This window comes from Neovison vison, chromosome 2 (genome assembly GCF_020171115.1).
Source record: "Neovison vison isolate M4711 chromosome 2, ASM_NN_V1, whole genome shotgun sequence".
Classification (NCBI taxonomy): Eukaryota; Metazoa; Chordata; class Mammalia; order Carnivora; family Mustelidae; genus Neogale; species Neogale vison.
Window position 1 is genome coordinate 98,818,127 of NC_058092.1, and position 21,120 is coordinate 98,839,246.

Below are 21,120 nucleotides of genomic sequence, written 5' to 3' on the forward strand. Positions count from 1 at the left end.
GGGGAGGGGGAGGAGGAGGAGGAGGAGAAGAAAAGAAGAAGAAGAAGAAGAAGAAGAAGAAGAAAGAAATTACTATCTTGAAAAGGTATCTCCACCCCCATGTTCACTACAGCATTATTTACAAAAGCTAAAATAAAGACAAAGCCTCAGTATTCACTGGTAGTTGAACAGATAAAGAAGATATGATATATACATAATATATAATATTCATATTATATGCATAATATCAATATTATTCAGTCATAAAAATGTAAAAAATTCTGCCATTTATGACAACATGGATAGACCTAGAGGGCGCTATGCTAAGTGAAGTAAGTCAGGCAGAGTAGAAGAAATTATGTCTGATCTCACTTATATGTGGAATCTAAAACCTGAACGCATAGATACAAAGAACAGATTGGTGGTTGTCAGAGGTGGGGGTGGGTGGGTGATGGGTGAAATGAGTGAAGGTTGTGGAAAAGCATGAGCTGTCAGTTATAAGATAAATAAGCTATTTATTTATCTTATAAATAAGATAAAATTTTTATCTTATTTATAAATAAGATAAAGCACAGTGTATAGCACAGTGACTACAGTGAACAATACTGTGCTATCTATCTGAAAGTTGCTCAGAGAGCAGATCTTAAAAGTTCTCATCACAAGAACAAAAAATTGTAATTATGTAAGGTGTTGCTTTTTGGGGTAATCATTTCACAACATTTACATCTATAAAACCATTATGTTGTACACCTAAACCTTAAAACAATGTTATATGTCAATTATAGCTCAATATAAAAAAGGTGGGTAATAGGGAAGAACAATCTTTCCAATAAATGGTACTAGGATAGTTAGCTATCCCTATTAAGAAAAAATAATAACCCCTACCTCCGATCATACACATAAAAAAAAACAACTCCCAGGATTCAGAATAAAAAATTAAAGGCACAGTAATAAAACAACCAATGTATCCAGGAGATAATATAGGAAGATATCTCCATGAAGTTAATATAAAGAAAAACATAAACAGCTCACTAAAATTAAATAAATTAAAACCACACACTAACCATAAAGGAAAAGATTGATAATTTTGACTATGTTAAAATGGAACTTCTATGCATGAAAAAAAACACCATTTTGGAGAATAAAAAGACATGCCACAAAGAGGCTGATATCCAGAATATAAAATACCTCTTACAAATCAATGAGGGTAAACCAACCAGGAGAAAGATAGATAATGAATTTTTAAGAGATGATATTTGAATGGCCAATAAACACAGAAAGATGCTCACCCCCAAGAGTAATCAGGAATGCAAATTAAACCAAAAAGAGAATACTACTACACATTCACCAGATAGGTTATGTTACACAAACTGATGATAACAAGTGTCGGCAAGGGTGTGGGACAACAGGAATGCTTGTACATCGGTGGAGAGGAGTTTAACTTGGCAGAACCACTTTGGAAAACAGTTTGACTTTATTTAATGAGGCTGAAGATACACTTACCCTATGACCCAGCAAGCCCAAGGATATACTTTAGAACTGCAAACACATATGTGCTAAGGGTCGTACACAAGAATATTTATAGCAGCATTATTCGTCATAACCCTAAGCTGGAAAAAACTCAAATGTCTATCATCTGTAGAATGGATAAAAAGTTGTGGTACTTTCACACAATGGAATACCACCTAGAATTAGAATGATCGAATGACTCTTAAACTCATCAACATGGATGAATCTTACAGACATCATGGTAATCAAAAGATGCCAGACAAAATATATATGAGTCCATTCATAACAAGCATAAAGCCAGGCAAAGCTGAACTCCATTGTTTAGGAATAAATGCCTAGGATGTAAAACTTTAAAGAAAAACAGGTAAATGAACACCATAAAGTCAAAACAGTGGTTACCTATCATGGGGTGTGAGGAAAGAACAGTGAAGAAGGTGGCATGCTTGAGACTTCTCAAGGTGCTGGCACTGTCTCTGTGGCTGTGATGCTTCCATTCTTTTCCAACATGGGTTACATAAGCATTCACTTTGTGAATTTGCTGAGCTGTACACTTTGTTTTGGCCACTTCTCTATATGTGTATTATATTTGAAAAAATTGGTGGGGGGCAGGGACAGAGGGAGAGGGAGAGAGAGAGAATCTTAAGCGCCCAACTTGGGGCTCGATCTCGCAACCCTGATATGACCTGGACGCTTAACCTAATGAACCAACCAGGCACCCCGGAAACAATTTTTTAAATTTACCCAGAGTTGTTCTTTTGCTTGACTTAAAACAAACAAAAAGACCTACCCTTCAGAGTAACACAAGAATGAGCCCAAGGCACACTACTGTAAATAAGATACAACTTCAGATTCATGTGTACTGCAGAATTTTTCTCAATAAAACAATACAAAAACATGATAGCATAATATAGATAATAATTATGTATTAATATTAATGACAGTTCTATAATTCTTTTTTTAAAAAGATTTTTATTTATTTGAGAGAGAGTTTGAGTGAGAGAGATCACAGAGGGAGAGGAGGAGGGAGAAGCAGACTCCCCGCTGAGCAGGGAGCCCGAGGTGGGACTTGATCCCAGGATCCTGGGATCATGACCTGAGCCAAAGGCAGACACTTAACCGACTGAGCTACCCAGGTGTCCCCAGATCCATCATTCCTTTTTTTTTTTTTTTTAAGACTTTTATTTATTTGACACAGAATGAGAGAGAGAGAGAGAGAGAGAGAGAGAGAGAAATCACAAGTAGGCAGAGATATAGGGGGAAGCAGTCTCCCCACTGAGTAGAGAGCTCTATGTAGGGCTAGATCCAAGGACCCTGAGATCATGACCTGAGCTGAAGGCAGAAGCTTAACCCACTGAGCCACCTAGGCGCCCCCAGCTCCATCATTCTTAAAGGTGATTCATTTTCATTTGTCAGTGCCCTGTCTTTTCCATACGTACTATTTCTCCCATCTCACCTCTTCAATGGGTAGGTCCTGGAGCTGTGGTAAGGAGCAAGACAGGATTCCAATAAGGAATGGAGTGGGTGAGCACACGATGTCAATCATAGATGCTGGGAGGACTGGAATGTAGGTATGCTGCCAGGTGAATGGATACAGTGTGGCAACCACAGCATGGCCACATTTGGACAGGGTGCTAGCCAGAGAAGAAAGCAAATGGTGTCACATACTGAGCAATGCATGGAGAATGGTTCAGATGTTATGTTACAGAATTATAAACTGACAACACTTAGTGATCAGTGATCACAGATTAATGATGCTGTGATTACTCATTTTTAGTATTTTATTAAAAATTTTAACTTAACTTACTGAAAAATTTGTCTTTTTTTTTAAAGATTTTATTTATTTATTTGACAGACAGAGATCACAAGTAGGCAGAGAGGCAGGAGAGAGTGGGGGAAGCAGGCTCCCTGCTGAGCAGAGAGCCTGGGATTACTACCCGAGCCAAAGGCAGAGGCTTTAACCCACTGAGCCACCCAGGCACCCTGAAAATTTTTAGTCTTAACCAGCTTTTTGTCATAATTTATGTTGCTAAAAATTTGTGTGTACTTAGAAAAGCAATAACAATTATTTTAAAAAATTATGAGCATAACTGACCCACATTACATTATTTTCAGGTGTAAACATCGAGATTCAAAGTCTCCATACATTATGCTGTGCTTACAAGGATAGCTACTGTCACCTTATAACTCTATTACGATGCCATTGATTATATTCCCTATGCTGAATTTTTAACAACAGTTTAAGTAAAACACATTTATAAAGATAAATTACTTGCAATCCCAAAGTCACTGCTATAGCCTAATGCAAACAGCTTTAGGATTATTTACCATTTGGAATTATCTATGTCCATATGGCATTAGGTAACTGACATCTTCAGTTTTTGAATATGCCCCAGATATTCAAGATTTTATTTATTTATTTGACAGAGATCACAAGTAGGCAGATAGGCAGAGGGTGGGGGAAAGCAGACTCCCCACTGAGCAGAGAGCCCAATGCAGGGCTCAATTTCAGGACCCTGGGATCATGACCTGAGCTGAAGGCAGAGGCTTTAACCCAATGGCCACCCAGGTGCCCCGAATATGCCCAAATTTTAAAACACTGAGAACAAGTAAAATACCAGTAGGAAGTGACATTTTATGCATTTCTTACCTTAGGCTGTTAGCGACAAAGATTACCCTCCGTTCCAGCAGGAGGGAGGCACAGACCCGGATGAGATGGCACACACTCAGGCACTTAAAGAGACATTCAAAGTCAACATGCTCCAGTCGGGAATCCAGTGGTCGGCAGAGTTCAATGGACTGAAATGAAAAGAATCTGAATCAGGGGAGTTCAGACTGGAAACCGATCCCTGACAACATCAATGGATCCTGTCATTCTTTCACAGGTTAAATTCAGGATACAGGTTTTTGCTACAGAGCTTGTGTAGGAAGAACTGCCTCCACTAATTCCAAGACCTAATACCTTATCATGAATATGATTTTTTTAAATTTTTTATTTCTTTAAGTAATCTCTACACCCACCATGGGACTTAAATTCATCACTGAAAGATCAAGAATGGTATTCTCTACCGACTGAGTGAGCCAGGTACCCCCCAATACCTTGCTTTTGTGCTGTGAATTTCTGATAAAATCTTTTATCCCAGGGTGCCTGGGTGGCTCAGTCGGTTGAGCGTCTGCCTTCGGCTCAGGTCATGATCCCAGGATCCTGGGATCGAGCCCCATGTCAGGCTCCCTGCTCAGCAGAGAGCCTGCTTCTCTCCCTCTGCCTGCTGCTCCCCCTGTTTGTGCTCTCTCAAATAAATAAATAAAATCTTAAAAAAATCTTGTATCCCACCTGATCATAGCATGTATCATCTTCATTTATCATGCTGAAATTATTAGGAAGGGGCTCATTCTAGGAGTGACCGAAATCTCTGGCTCCTAGGTCTAGGGTCCACTATCTCATAGATCAATCGGACATTTCTATTTTGTATAGTTTATGGAAAAGGGAAAATTATGCTGTGAGGCTTCTGGAAACTTCGCCTGTTAGTGTAAGGCCTGCTTTTTGGTGCCTATCAAACCTTTTCAAAACGAGCTAACTTACCCCATCGCCAGCCCCAGGGAGGTAGCTCTTAACTGTGATGGTACGTCCAGGAGCTGGGAAAGGAGCTTCCATGACACTTCGCATGAACGGGTAAACCAGGGCTGGACACATCTCTCTTCTCTTCTCTACTTCATCCAGAATCTACACACGCAACATATGTTAGTGTTTGAGGGACTCAAAAACATAAGGAACTGCCAGACGTGATGCACAAACTTGAAAATCACACCAGAAGATCTTCAGACCAATAAGCTTCTGCAATGAATACACGTCCATTAAAGGCATCATATGTCTTCGCGGTATCTTGACAACCCCAAGAAAAGCTACTCAAATAAATCAACTTGTTTGCAGAAGAGGAGCCCCTTTTGTTGACCCTGACAGTCATATCTTGCTGTGTGGGGTCTAGGAGAGGCCCGAGACAAGACGAGCTTCAGGCTATGCTCTCCTTGAAGCTGGGAGGTTTAGCAAACCAAACAGGATGACGAGAAAACAGCGCCTGGATTAGAGACCTGAATATAAACCTGCGGCTCTAATCTCCTACTGAGAACCCTTCCTAAACTCGTTTGTTAGAGGCCATATCACTGAACATTGCCTTGTGACAACATCAGAGATAAAAATTTCTTTAGAGCCCAGAAAAAAACAGCACCTTTCCCAGGGCTCAAGCTGCACTCACCTTGGAAAAAAGGTTGAAGCAGCCAAGGCGACTAACCATGCAGTAGACCTCAGGAAGTCGCTTCCCTCTGCCTTCCGGCTAGAAGAAAAGAACATCAAAGCAACCATGAAGCCTCACAAGCCTGTTCATGGAAATTATTAACACGCTCTTGGTGGTCTTCAGTACCGAGCAGGAACCAAGGATCTCATGCTCACTGAACACTGAAAGATGGATGGGAAAACGCTAAAATGTGACAGCACAACTTATTCCAGTTTTAGTGGGGGCACCTAAGCAAGAACAAAGTAGCTCAGAGCTCTGACGACTGGCTCACAGCAGTTCACCCGCAGACAGACCCAGACTGATCTCTAGCCACTCTGTCATTGGTTTCATCTACTACAAACAAATAAAAAACAAGCAAACAAACACATAAATAAAAGTCCGTAACCCTCTTATTCTGGAACACTGGCTAACTCCAATCTTGCTGTTACTATTTAAAGTTAATGTACCTTTTTTTTCTTTTTAAAAGATTTTATTTGTTTATTTGAGAGAGCGAGACAGAGCAGGAACATGAGTGGGGGTGGGTAGGCAGAGGGACAGGGAGAAGCAGGCTCCCCGCTAAGCAGGCAGCCTGATGTGGGGCTCGATCTCAGGACCCTGGGATCATGACCTGAGCTGAAGGCTGACACTTGACTGACTGAGCCACCCAGGCGCCCCAACATAGCCTCTTTAATACACAGATCATTAAGTAGCCCTCAAACTCATCTAGTAATAAGGTTTTCGAAGTTTCTCGTCTGACTTGACCAACCCCACCTATAGCCAAGTCTGGTACTTACCAAGAGCTTCTTACAGTAACCGAACCACCGGCTCCCATCTTCACCAGTTAAGACAAAGGAGAATGTTTCACTGGAAAAACAGTTAATAGTTTGAGATCCAAACAATCGCTCAGGGCATTCTTCATGGAAAAGACGACTGAAAAGGACTGTCCAGCAGTCATTTTGGGATGTGAGAGGAGGCATTAATACCATATTAATCGCAAGTCACCTTCCTCCTGAGGGAGAATGTCCAGGCCTGAGAATGTCTTGGCTGGCACTGGAGTGAGCATGTATGTGTGGGAGACACGCTGACACCACTGTCTGCTTTTACGTTCTTCTTCATCCACTCTAGCTAGGAATCAAGCCTACTCTTCCTTTTAGTGAATATCCAACTTAGTCTAACATTTAGGTAAGCTGTGAAGGACCTGGATAAGCTCTTTTGTCCTTCCAAATTCTTCCTTTTAGGCCCAAGAGGTCCTACGGAACAGCGAGAGGCCAAGGATTAGATCCTTGGTGTAAAAAAGTTAATAGGAGACTACCCATTCCTCCCTGGAAACACGGGCAAAAGATCTGCATAGGTAATTTTCAAAAAGAAGACCGAGACAGAAAGTCATTAATAATCAAAGGAATCTAAATCTGAACAGTGAATACATATGTCTACATATGGCCAAAAAATAAAAATGGAAACGAAGTACGCCAAAATATATAGTTATTCTCTCTGAGTACCAGAATGCCAGTGACATATAATTTCTGCTTTTTTATTTACTCCTCTGTGTCTTCCAAATGGTCTCGGGAAAAAAAACCCCATATAACTGGCTGGGGAGGAAAGCCAGGTACAGAGCAGCCAGGCCGGTGTGAAAGAAGCTGCAGTGCACGTGGCAGCATGAGAGCACTGGGACCGATGGCTCAGAGAGGACAGCAGACATCAGGCCAAGCTGGTCAGACAGGAGGTGACGTGACACGGAAGGGCAGAGCAGCTGCTCAGGCCACAGGGGAGGCTGTCCACCAGCAGGTTATCTGCATGTGACATGCTTCCCAGAGTCACGCTTTTCAGCCCCAATAGCATGGTCAATAATCATAGTTCCGAACAAAGTGAGATTGAGATTCAGAGATGACGACTGTTTGCTGATTGAACACGGTTCCCTCGTGCTCTTCCCTTCTCAATACACTCACACCTCCCAGTCTGGAGCTTCCCTTTGTACAAGGTTCAGAGGGAAACGTACAACCTGCACTGTGGCTTCTGTCCACCTGAAGGACAAACAAGGTGCAGACATTGCTCTGTTCTAGCTCCTTCTAAGGAAAGTCCCAAAGCTCAAGTCTTCTTTCCTTTTTCTGTCCACTTCGTGGCATTTCTGACTGTATGTGAAATGGAATATTCCCCGCCCACCCCACCGCAGAACTGGCAAGCTACAGAGATTCTCAAACTCATTTTCCCTTTGACACTGAAACTATTCCATGTTTTTCTTTTCTGTACTCACATAGGAAATGTTCTAATTCTGTTTCTTCCTTTCCTCCCACAACATCCTTGACCTGCCACAGTGTCCACGTAGCTTTAACTGCTGGCTCTACCCTTTTTGCAAACATTCTGATTCTACTTTTGCAGTTCCAACAAACAGAAATCAGATAAAGGAGCATATTTACCTCTTGAGTTCTGAGGTTGGCACCCAGTCCTTTGAGTCAGGAAAACAAAATTTGGGGATAACTTTGAGCCTCTCTTCAGTGTCTTTGGACTGTTTAAAGCCATGATCACCCTGAAAAAGATAATGTCTTAGGTGACTAATATTCTATGTAAGTGGAGACTAGAAATACAAAAAGCCTCGTCTCGGGAAAAGAGGTCTCTGATAAGCCTAAGTAGTTATCTCAGCACGGTTTTATATTGTTTAACAAGACCGGAAGGCCAAGACCTATAATCACTGAAGACACACGGAGAACAGAGTTAAGAATAAAGAATCTTATTTTTACATAGAAATGTTTACTTGTGAAGATCCTATAATCTGATGCAAGAGAGGTGACTGAAAATAGTTTCTAGTCCAGAGATAGAATCTTAATTCAGGATTCACATACTAGTGGAAACAATATTTTTATGAATCACAGGACATCAAATAAAAATCGATGATATAATATGCTGAGAGCAAAAACCCAGTTAGCTCCAGATACTCTCTGATCAATAATCAGAAATGTTTCGAAAAGGCAGGTGAATGTTACTTAGAAAAGACACTACTTTTAGAATCTATCCCATATATAATCATTTCCCTTAGCATATAATCTCTTCTAACTAATTACTGGTTTGCAACTTCCTGTAAAATTCTAGTAAGAAAGACCCTTCTGTGGGCGCCTGGGTGGCTCAGTGGGTTAAGCCGCTGCCTTCGGCTCAGGTCATGATCTCAGGGTCCTGGGATCGAGGCCTGCATCGGGCTCTCTGCTCAGCGGGGAGCCTGCTTCCTCCTCTCTCTCTGCCTGCCTCTCTGCCTGCTTGTGATCTCTCTCTCTCAAATAAATAAATAAAATCTTTAAAAAAAAAAAAAAAGACCCTTCTGTGCAAGCCTGATATTGTATGTCAAAGAACTATCTAAAATTAATTATACCAAGAGATGTTTAAAAAGTAGTACTAAAACAAGCAGATAATAAGCTTAATAAACATATTACAGCAGATCCTTTAATTTAATTACTAAACAGAAGAGGCAGCCATTCTGAGTCACTGCAATATAAGCTCATCAGAAAAAAAGCATTCATTTTTTAAAAAAGATTTTATTTGATCTTAAATAAATCTTAAATCTAAAAATAAAGATTTTATTCATTTTTTAAAAAAGATTTTATTTGACAGACAGAGATCACAAGTAGGCAGAGAGGCAGGCAGAGAGAGGGGGAAGCAGAATCCCTGCTGAGCAGAGAGCCCGATGCGGGGCTCGATTCCAGGACCCTGAGATCATGACTTGAGCCGAAGGCAGAGGCTTAACCCCCTGAGCCACCCAGGCGCCCCAGAAAAGCATTCATTTTTTAAGAAGATTTTATTTTTATTTATTTGACAGAGAGAGAGCACAAGTAAAGAGAGCAGCAGCAGAGAGAGAGGGAGAAGCAGGCTTCCCGGCTGAGCAAGGAGCCCAAATCAGGGCTCGATTCCAGGACCCTGGGCTCACGACCAGAGCCGAAGGCAGACACTTAACCAACTGAGCCACCCAGGTGCCCCTGGAAAACCACTCTCACAAGATTTTGGTCGTCTCATATTCTATTATTTTTATATATATTTATATTATATATATTTATACATTTATATTTATATTATTAAATTATTTTATATTTTATATTATACATAATATAATTTTATATAACAATATTTTATATTGTTAAATGACACACAATCATCTTCATCTACGGTTCTCCACAACACCATCAGGAGAGACTTCATCGGCTCTTTCCCACCTTAACTCAGAGGAGCCTCATGCACAAAGATGCTAAGAAACTTGACTTAGAAACAACCCTGAATCACTGCCAGAGTCACACTGGGTCTTTAGCTGGTTCTGAGTCCCTTAATTCGAGCTTTGTTGAAAACATGTTCAACCCCAAGCTTTCTCAGCAAATGTAAGACTGATGGAAAAACAGAGAAAAAATTGAGCTTCTCTTATGGGAAATCAGATTCCTCAATGTAAGGGTCTGCCCCTCCCAGAGGAACTTGCTTGTGGACCCTGAATGTAAGGGTGGGGCAGACTGAGTGGAGACATCCAATCAGTGAGGCGTATGTATAGCCACTGGGGAAATTGGAATTCAATTGGCCGCCTGTGTGGGGGCAGGGCTGAGCCACCCCCATAAAGGTTGCTCTGCCAGGCTGTCAGCTGCTGCTGCAGGAGAGCGATGGAGTCGGCCGAGAGCAGTGAAGCGGTGCGGAGAGCGGTGGAAGTCCGCGGAGAGCAGGGGAGTCAACGGTTAATAGAAGAGCTGTAACAGCTCTTGTAAGAGCTACAACCGCGTTTGCAGTCTTCAGCCTCCGGCGGCCCCGCCTCCTGCAGCCCCGAGCCGCTGCCTGCAGCCTCGAGCCGCCTGCAGCTTCCAGCTTCCGGCGGTCCAGCCTCCGGCGGCCCTGAGCCGCTGCCCGCAGCATCCAGCATCCGTCGGCCCCCAGCTGCCGCCTGCAGCCTGGAGCCGCCTGAGGCCCCGCCTCTGGCGGTCCCGCCTCCCGCGGCCCCGAGCTGCCGCCTGCAGCCTGTAGCCTCCGGTGGCCCTGCCTTCAGCAGCCCGGCGAGCTGCCGAGACCCCAGCGGTCCAGCGGTCCTGATGCCTACAGACCCTGGATGCCAGCAGTTGGCGGTCCTGACACCTGCAGCCCCTAGGTGCCAGCGGTCTCGAGGCGTAAGCAGCCCTGAGATGCCAACGGCCCCTAGACACCAGCAGCCTTGCTGCAAAATGCCTCGCCACCCCGAACCACAAGTGGCCTTGTCCGCAGTGGTGGCTTCCTCCGGGTGGAAGCCTGGTCAGAGTAGCATCGTGGGGAGCAGAGTCTGTGTCATCCGGGTTGTCCTCCTTGTCATTGTTGCTTCTTTGTCATTGGGAGTGGCCTCATCTAGGAAATGGTCTTGTCCAGAACAGCCTCTTCTGGGAGCGGCCTTGTCCGGGGAGCAACTTCATTGAGCAGTGGCCTTGTCTTGGGAGTGGCCTCTTCTTGGGAACGGCTCCAATCATGGAGCGGCCTCATCTGCGGAGCAGCAGCGTCATCTAGAGCGGCCTCGTCCAGAGTGGCCTTCTTGGAAGTGACCTTGTTGGGATCATCGTCACCGCCTTTTCGTAAGAGGTAGCTCTGACCGGCTGTTTGATTCCTGATGCTTGGCGTGAAATAAAGTTTTGCTTGACCTTCGCTTTGTATCAGTCTCGTTCCTTTGATCACGGACCCTAACACTCAAGACTCTCTGGATTACACTGTTATGACTTCTATGGCTCAGTGTTGTGACACTGTGCTCTCAGGCCACACTGAAGAATTTTGTAAGAAATTAAACACAGACTTATTTACAGTAGGAATGTTGTCAAGCACTTTTTTTTTTTAAATGAAAAGTCACGCAGGAAATGTCTCTGATTCCATGGCAATACAATCGGGCTTCACTAGCTTTTTTGGTGAAACATGTAACTCAGGGTTTAAACCTCAGGTCCTAAAGCAGCTAAGCAGATAACATAAATGAGAGGAGGGGTCCAAGGAGTAAGAAGGCGCGTGAGTCAGTGTCCCTTTGTGAAAGGACTACTCCTTACCGAGGCCAGCTACATCATCTGCAGAGCGGAGAACAAGATCAAACTGTGGGCCCCTTGTTCAAAAAGCAGGAAAAATTAAATAGAAAATAAAATATAAAACTTTTTCCTTTCTTCTAGAGTCTTTCAACCTCTAGTGGGATTTCTATTTGCTATTTAATCTTATGCTCCCTCAAGCATAAGATAGGGAAAAAACCCAAAGAATATTGTTAATAATAAATACCATTTATCAAGTGCTTGCTACGTGCCAGACACTGTGTTAAGCATTTCACATATATTATCTCATTAAACGCTCACTAATAAAGGATAACATTCTATAGTGCTGACTATATGCTAGATACTCTTCTAAGTGCCTTATATGGCTCATTTACTCCTCAGTACAACTCAGTGGGATAGACACTATTATGATTACTTCCATTTTACAAATGAAGAAACCAAGGCACAGAGCAGTTAATAATGGCTCAAGGTCACAGAGCTAATAAGTGGCAGGTGCAGAGTTAGCTCTAAACTGCTACCTATTCTGCCATATTTATCATTTCCCCCATTAAGAACAAGAAAACTGAGGCTTTGCAACTTGCTAAAGGATACTTAGTAAACAGCAGAGCAAAAACTAGAAAACCAACTTGGATAATGAGCTTTTATGGCCCTCAATTGTAGCTCAGTCCTGACAGGAGATGTCCTCAGAGTCACCTACCAGATCCCACAAGAGGTACAGTAGTAGTAAAAGCTGCTTCAGACCACAATCAAAAGAAGAGAGGAAATACAATACACACAGAGATGCAAGAACATTCCCGAATGCCTCTTGGGTCTCCTTGCACCTACCTTGCTAGGGAACTGCTGTATAACCTGCGGGATGTAGCTTATTTCTGATGGTTTCTTCTGGAGAGACACCACCACAAAAAGTTCAAAGAGCTGCTGCTCCTGTAGTTCAATGAGATCCCTCTCCAGGGTCTGGTAGTGAGGATTCCTCTTGGAAGACTGCTGCAATTGTGCTAAGCGCTTGTGGCGATCTGCAATGAAACCAGGGAGCGTGGTTTATCCTCGGTTCATGAACCCTATGGACTCCTCTTCACTCGGTCACTGCCAACTGCGGACTGCCTACCCAGTGCCAGCCACACAGACAGACCTGGGAGGGCTCTGACATTCCCCGTCCCCACCCATACTCTATGTGTAACCCAATACATATTCCTGTGCTGTCCCATCTTTCATGACACAACAGCGGGATACGTGGAAAATGTCAGGTGAAAGCACCAGCCTGACAACAGATGCCGTTGTCAGGACCATGAAATCACACGCTCATGCGTGTGTGTGAGAGAGACATCTGATAGAAGAACTGAGTCCTACAGAGGCTAGGTACAGAAGAGATGAGTCTGATAAAATTCAAACAAAAATAATCCTCACATTAACAGAACTGTCCTTTTCCCTTCTCTCCTTGGCAAACATTTGCCAATAATGGACATATGCTTATATCGACATATGGTGCTAAATGAAGAGGGAAAAAAATGAAGCAGCAGAAGACATCAATTAGGGGCGCCTGGGTGGCTCAGTGGGTTAGGCCACTGCCTTTGGCTTGGGTCATGATCTCAGGGTCCTGGGATAGAGCACCGCATCGGGCTCTCTGCTCAGTGGGGAGCCTGCTTCCCTTCCTCTCTCTCTGCCTGCCTCTCTGCCTACTTGTAATCTCTCTGTGTCAAATAAAAAAATAAAATCTTAAAAAAATAAAGAAGACATATATTAATGGACTAGTTTTCAAAAGAATGAGATTATGGAAGCATACTAAATATTTAAATAGTATGAGCAATTCCACTCAAAATTGGAGAGCATTTAGCCTTTCTTCTCCTTTATCTCTAAATTGTGAATAATCTGGGGTAGTCTCCTCTAGGGGAAATGCAGTACTTGCAGAAGAAATAGTCTAAGCATCCCAGAGATTTGATTATGTGTCATTCTGAGCCACGATTAAAAGACCCAGTCTCTAACTGTTCGCTTTTCTTTTGAGATAGGATGCATTCTGTCCCCCCAAAAGTTATACTATGGATCAGATATTAAGAACACTTAAAAATTCACCTCAGGGGGCGCCTGGGTGGCTCAGTGGGTTAAGCCTCTGCCTCCGGCTCAGGTCATGATCTCAGGGTCCTGGGATCGAGCCCCGCATCGGGCTCTCTGCTCGGCAGGGAGCCTGCTTCCTCCTCTCTCTCTGCCTGCCTCTCTGCCTACTTGTGATCTCTCTCTCTGTCAAATAAATAAATAAAATCTTTAAAAAAAAAATTCACCTCAGAATGGCTCCCTGTAATTATCCAGTATATTTAGGCTCTAGGCAAAGCTTTACTTAACTCTAAAGGTCTCAGTTCAAGTCAAGACAATTTTAGGTCCTGTTTCTCAGTAGTGACGGCGCTAAATTCGTCATTTTTACACATGCAAGCTGAACCTGATGATGACTTAAGTTTCACCTTCAGTCAGGCTACTGAATCAAACACCTGAAGCGATTTAGGCCAACAGAGAGAGCACGTGACTATTAATCATAAGATCAGAGTATCAGACTTGGAACTGCCCAGTCCTCAGCTTGGATAATTCATGTCTGACTTTTCCCATGCCTCAGTATGTCGATCAATCAGTTAAACAGGAACTTATAATTTGCTGTGAAAACCTATTAGATGAAGGATACAGAGCACCATGAAGTTCTTGAAATACAGCCAAAATTGCACATGGCAGATTCTATATCCTAACAGAAAGTAAATGGCACAATAATTTGAAATATAAATAAATGCCTGTGAGAAGAAACAGATCAATGTCTCCTGTCTTGATGTCAGAGATAATGAAGTTACTTAAGTAAGTACATGTGAATGACTATGAAAAATCAGATATTTAATGGTATGTATTTGTCTCAGAGGATGATTCACACACTCTGTTTTGGCTGCTGGGAAACTACCGCACATATGTCTGAACACGCAGCCCCACCGCTCCCCTAAGAACATTCCATCTTAAGAACCAGCCTGTCTGCCTCATTGCAACACGGCAGATTTTTAACGCTGTCAAACATCTGATGGCGTACTGTATAGTTCCCCAAATCTCAACAGGTTCTTGTAATGAAGAAATAGCCTACAAAATAGAGTTTAATGTGGGGAAAATGTGCTCAATCCCAAAGGAAGGTGCCACTCCACCCATGACCGTGATCATCTCGAGAAAGGGAGCAGCCCTGTTGACTCACTCACTCTTTGGCAGATACTCAGCATCACTTTCGTTCCCACTGGCTTCACCTGAAAAGAGAGAGAGTTCCTATTGTACTGTCCAACAGTAGTAAGTCCGTGGGGGTGGGGACAGCATAAGGCCTCCATGGACCTGGAGACTTGGGAATGGGGAGTATTAAGGATGCTGAGCCTTTCTCCAGACACTTAGTTAAAACAGGGTCGGGCAGTCATGGAAGAGAACAGACGACTCCAAGAAGCCACTTGTCCACCCTGGCTTCATCCCACACTCTCCCCGCCCACCCTCCCCAGGTCCCAGCTCCTCCCTAATTCTATGGACTCTGGTTCAGAGTAGATTCTATTTCTACCTTCCTTGCCTTGTCTTTATATTCCCAAATAAGATATCAAAGGTAGACACACCAACCAGGGTGAATCAAAATCTCAACACAGAACCCACTATGAATTTAGAGTCATAGGAAAATGTGGGGCTCAGAGGGATAACCATATGTATTTACGAAGAACCATACCCCTTTTATGATACTTCTAAGCTACCTCTAGACCAAACTCAGTGTTCTTTACTCTGAATTCTTACAGTACTCAGACTGCTTGTAGCACTCAGAGCTTTCTGAACAAGTAAATGAAAAATTTCTAGATTAAGTTGGAAAAGTTAAAGCAAAATTTTAAAAGGCACAGAAAGGGAAAATCTTTCTGTAACTTTCCTCCCTTTCGCCTTTTCTTTCTTTCCAGACACTTCCATAGTTTCCTAAGAGGTACCCGGTGCTAAGGCAGGACTTTCTGTATCAAGAAAAAGAAGGCTAGGAGTTATAAACGAAAAATGCATATAAGTTTATTTATATAAAAATGTGAATTGTCTACCTTATTAAAAAATTACTAAATTTGAAAAGTAAACAATGAACTGGGAAGATATTTATAATACACATTGCCGACACAAGGATAAATTTCTTCATATTCAAACAGCTGTTATGAATGATTAAGAAAAATTACAGCACAACAGAAAAATGAATAAAGGGCAGGAATAAACAATACATAGAAAAAGATTTATAACTGTTGGTTAACATGGTAACTGTCCAAATTTATAATTAAAGAAAAGCAAGCTAAAATAATAAATAAGCTCCAATATTCAACCATGGTATTGGCAAAAATAAAAGAGCTTTATACAACACAGTATTAGTGAAAACTATGAGAAGAATGTCATTTTCCAATGCTGTTCATAGAAATGGAAGCAGTTACAATGTGTGGGACAATTTGACAGCAGTTATAAAAATATTAGGGTACATGTTTTCTGGTTAAGTCCACTGCTAGAACTTATTCTACAGATGTATTTTTTCTTTAAGATTTTATTTATTTGACAGAGAGAGAGAGAAAGAGATCACAAGTAGGCATCGAACCAGGCAGAGGTGGGGGTGGGGAGCAGGCTCCCCACTGAGCAGAGAGCCTGATGTGGGGCTTGATCCCAGGACCCTGAGATCATAACCTGAGCCGAAGACAGAGGCTTAACCCACTGAGCCACCCACGCGCCCCTCCACAGATGTATTCTTACCAATATACAAATATATATACAAAAAGATGTATAACATAGCATTGTTTGAAGAGCAAAAAAAATGTGTGTGTGTGTATATATATATATATATATATATTCAAATCCATAGGTTAAATAAAACGTGAAATAATCAGGGCACCTGGGTGGCTCAGTTGTTGGGTGTCTGCCTTCAGCTCAGGTCATGATCCCAGGGTCCCGGGACTGGGCCCCGAGTTGGGATCTCTGCTCAGAGGGAAGTCTGTTTCTCCCTCTCCCTCTCCCTCTCCCACACCCACTTCTCTCTCTCTCAAATAAATAATCTTTTAAAAAAATATGAAACAATCAAAATGTCTACCAGTTTAAATAAAATCCTTCTACATCCATACAATGAACTGTGTAGTTCAGCTATGTGGATCTCCATATGTTGGTACTAAAGAGTTCTGAAATATATCACTTTCTGTTTTAAGCAAGATATACAAAGTCTGGGGGCGCCTGGGTGGCTCAGTGGGTTGAGTCGCTGCCTTCGGCTCGGGTCATGATCTCGGGGTCCTGGGATCGAGTCCCGCATCGGGCTCTCTGCTCGGCAGGGAGCCTGCTTCCCTCGCTCTCTCTGCCTGCCTCTCCATCTACTTGTGATTTCTCTCTGTCAAATAAATAAATAAAATCTTAAAAAAAAAGATATACAAAGTCTGAATGGTATAAAAAATTATTTGGGTAGAAAAACAGCTACATGTGCATAAAATTTTCTGGGAGCAATTAGGATGCTTGGGGGGTTTATTATTATAATTTCTTGCTATATTCATTTAAATTTAATAATAAGGAATAAGAGAATGTTAAAAAATGCTGCTTCTTCATAAGAGATATAACAGAAAAAGGAACTATTTAAATGTTGTTTACTGTATGGGTTTTGGCAGGTTCGATTTTTTTTTTCTTAAGTAGGAACTATGCCCAAACATGGCACTTGAACTCATGACCTGGAGATCAAGAGCCAGGCACTGACTGAGCCAGTCAGGCACCTTTTTTTTTGTTGTTGTTTAAAAAAAAAAATCTTTAAATTAATTTATTTATTTAAAGTAGGCTCCACACCCAGTGTGGGGCTTGAACTCATGACCCTGAGAACAAGGGTCACACCCTCTACAGACTGAGCCAGTTAGACATCCCCAATTTTTTTTGATTTGGGTATAGTTGACACACAGTGTTACATTAGTTTCAGGTGTACAATACAGTGATTTGACAAGTGCATACATTATGCTCTGATGACTGCAAGCACAGCTACTATCTTACAGGCTTTATAACTTCAAATTATCCGTGATAGAAAGCATAATGGAGCTAGGAAGCATTACTTAGTATGAAGGAACAAACACTGTGAGCTCCTGAGTCCTGTTTGTGTCCTTAGCATCAGACACTTCTTAGGGGCCTATTAAGGGTCTGGAGAGAGAGAAAAAGAAAGGGGAAAGGAAGGAAAGGTAATACAATGGAAAAAGACCCTACCAAAGCTCATTTAGATAGCTTTAATACATTCACATCTGTAGGTTTTGATGATCTGCTTTCCAAGACACTGAATGAGGGTGAAAGGGTTTATAAGGCGAATGGGAAAATCTACTGAGAATCTGTAGGGATCAAAAAAGAAAGAGGTTGTCCCTTTTTTTATATGTGACTTCAACACCAAAATTATAATGATAGAATTGAAGAAAAACAATAAATCATTTTTTAAGAGCTGATAACTAAAAGTTAAGAAACGTCTAGGTTGGAACAGATTCAGTAAAACTTAGCATGTACTGACAAAGTAGGTAAATATAATTATCTGGTTCTACTAGTCATTGTTGATCTACAGACAAAAGCTTAGGGAGGAAAACAAAAAATGTGAGAATGTGAATAGGGAGCCAGGAGATCCTCAGGCACGAGAGAAATTCCTCAGACCCACTAGAGGACCTGCTCCCAGAGATTGGGTAAATGTGTATTTTCTTTGAGCTATGCAAAAGAAAAATGCAGTTGTGGGGAAGATTGCTCCTTTCTTTTTTGTTTTTGTGCTTATTAGAAGCTCGCCATTCATACTGTTGAATTTTTTTTTCAATAATGATACATAAAAAAAAAACAAACAAAAAAAAGGATTTGGCTCTTCAAAAACTTATCTTAGAGTCAAGTCTACTAAAATATTCCTAATCCTTAAGGCATAAATAAGGCATACAAACAGAATAAGAGCTCAGTTAGAGTCCATTCAGCAGTACCCCTTGACAGTACACTTGTTAGAAGACTGCTATTAGGGGCGCCTGGGTGGCTCAGTGGGTTAAGACGCTACCTTCGGCTCAGGTCATGATCTCGGGGTCCTGGGATCAAGTCCCACATCAGGCTCTCTGCTCAGCAGGGAGCCTGCTTCCCTCTCTCTCTCTGCCTGCCTCTCTGTCTACTTGTGATCTTTGTCAAATAAATAAATTTGAAAAAAAAAAAAGAAGAAGAAGACTGCTATTAATCTGAGAAAATGGTAAAGTTCTCTAAGAATTTGTCCGGGCCCCAGTATCCTGAAATTTTACATAACCTGAAATTTACAATTATTTCCTTATCTAGAAACAGTGACATAACATCTGCCACATAGGGCTGTTGAGAAAATTAATGAGAATGTGTCTGAAAGGGTCCAGCATGGTAACTGCCATCAGTTTTCATCTTCTGTATCTAGTTCTGAACTACACAAACACAAAGCCTTTGACAATACCCTTGTTGAGGATAAAAGATACACATGGAGAAGAAATAAACTGCTAAAAATCAAGGGTTATGAGAAAAACTGAGAGTAACTGTTAGTGATAATAAAGGATAAGATTTTATGGTCCCATGCTCCTTCCTTCAAACAGACATTTCCTCCTCTGGCTCCACTCCCTCCTCTATAAAATTAGGGTAGTCCCTGCCTCCTAGTGTTGTCGGATGTTGTCCATGAGATAAAGGGTGTAGGAAAACTAATACTGCATTCTGTAAAAGGTACCTATGAGTCACAATAACCAAAATTATTTTCTGCAGAAGAGACTGGAACATGTTTTGATAACTGCTTTTGAAAATATGAAAACTGGAAAAAAATATGAACACTTGTATCTAAAATGGTGACTAGTTGATTTTAGAGTAAGAAGAAAAGAGTCTTAAATTGCAGCATAGAGGATTTTATTTTCAGATAGTAATTGTTGGAATGCAGGATAGGTTTTCAAGGGAAATTAAAAAATTGCTGTCTTTGGATGTCTGCAAAAATAGGAAACTTTCTTCTGTGGTATGACTTGGCTGTTGTTTCCCACTTGACAAAAATTGCTAAATTCTACATATTCTTTGCCAGACAGCCAAGCTGAGAATCTTGCATGAATCTATATGAAATTCTAAGAACTTACTATGGATGCTGGAAGTTTCTTGATTAAGTAAGATGAGTTTTGGGGCGCCTAGGTGGCACAGTCAGTTATGCATCCCACTGCTGGTTTCCGCTCAGGTTGTGATCTCAGGCGGCTGAGATAAAGCCCCATGTCAGGCTCTGCATTCAGTGCTGAGCCTGCTTGAGATTCTCTTTCCCTCTTCCTCTGCCCCTCCCACTCATGCTCTCCCTAAAATAAAAAATTAAATCTTTAGGGGTGCCTGGGTGGCTCAGTGGGTTGAGCCTCTGCCCTCAGCTCAGATCATGGTCTCAAGGTCCTGGGATCGAGTCCCGCATCGGGCTCTCTGCTCAGGAGGGAGCCTGCTTCCCCCTCTCTCTCTGCCTGCTTTCCTGCCTACTTGTGATCTCTCTCTCTCTCTCTCTCGCTCGCTCGCTGTCAAATAAATAAATAAATAATTTTTAAAAATCTTAAAAAAAAAAGACAATGTAAATTTTCTCTAGGCATCTGATGGATAAAACTACTGAGCTGAGTAGATGATTATCAGTTGAGCACCACACACCTGTAGTCTGTATATATCTAATATGCTCATATCTCCACTAAAGGGTCAATACTGATAAATGACTATAAATCAAAGTAGGATTATAAAATAATGATACATTCTGCCTCTGAAGATTAGTCTTTTTTTTTTTCAAAAAAGAGAAAATCAGTCTTACTGGCTTCTAATATTTTTAAACTTATTTAATTTTTTTACGTTATTACTTGCCACAGAACTAAATAAAAGGGATTTGAGGAAGAATAGAAATAATCCCTTATCCTAAAGAAGTTATATTGAGGGCCGCTTGGGTGGCTCAGTTGGTTGGACACCTGCCTTCGGCTTGGGTTGTGGTCCTGGGGTCCTGGGATCGAATCCTGCATCGGACTCGCTGCTCTGTGGGAAGCTTGCTACTCCCTCTCCCACTCCCCCTGCTTGCTGTCTCTCTCTCTCTCTGTCAAATAAATAAATAAAATCTTTAAAAAAAAGTTATATTGAAGTGGGATAAGAAAGTACACCAAAAATTATAATCACATAGACATTAAGTTATGTGATTTTCCCCTCAAATCCTGATAGCTCTGGACATCAGGAACAATTCTTACCTTTTGAGGGAGGTACATCTTTTCCAGTGTATGGCTGTAACTTCACCCTCTTTTTCCCTCTCTTAGATTCAAATACGTCAGCGATTTTCAATACAAGCTGAAAAAAGATTAAAAAAGTACAAGTTAAAACCAACACCAACTTGTTCTTTTTTTTTTTTTTTT

General features: G+C 41.7%; 1 protein-coding gene across 4 annotated transcripts in view; it reads right to left on the reverse strand.

The window, feature by feature from the left end:
- DENND2C (DENN domain containing 2C) overlaps positions 1 to 21,120 on the reverse strand; it is an 80,626-nt gene that overhangs the window by 10,978 nt on the left and 48,528 nt on the right. For all 4 annotated transcript variants that reach the window (XM_044238962.1, XM_044238965.1, XM_044238963.1 and 1 more), the window contains exons 6-14: positions 20,959 to 21,055; positions 14,968 to 15,012; positions 12,581 to 12,768; positions 8,171 to 8,280; positions 6,551 to 6,620; positions 5,739 to 5,816; positions 5,069 to 5,209; positions 4,136 to 4,284; positions 2,942 to 3,119 (exon numbers count right to left, since the gene is read on the reverse strand). In XM_044238962.1, the coding sequence (XP_044094897.1) occupies positions 2,942 to 3,119; positions 4,136 to 4,284; positions 5,069 to 5,209; positions 5,739 to 5,816; positions 6,551 to 6,620; positions 8,171 to 8,280; positions 12,581 to 12,768; positions 14,968 to 15,012; positions 20,959 to 21,055 (1,056 nt within the window). The remainder of the gene's footprint in view (positions 1 to 2,941; positions 3,120 to 4,135; positions 4,285 to 5,068; positions 5,210 to 5,738; positions 5,817 to 6,550; positions 6,621 to 8,170; positions 8,281 to 12,580; positions 12,769 to 14,967; positions 15,013 to 20,958; positions 21,056 to 21,120) is intronic.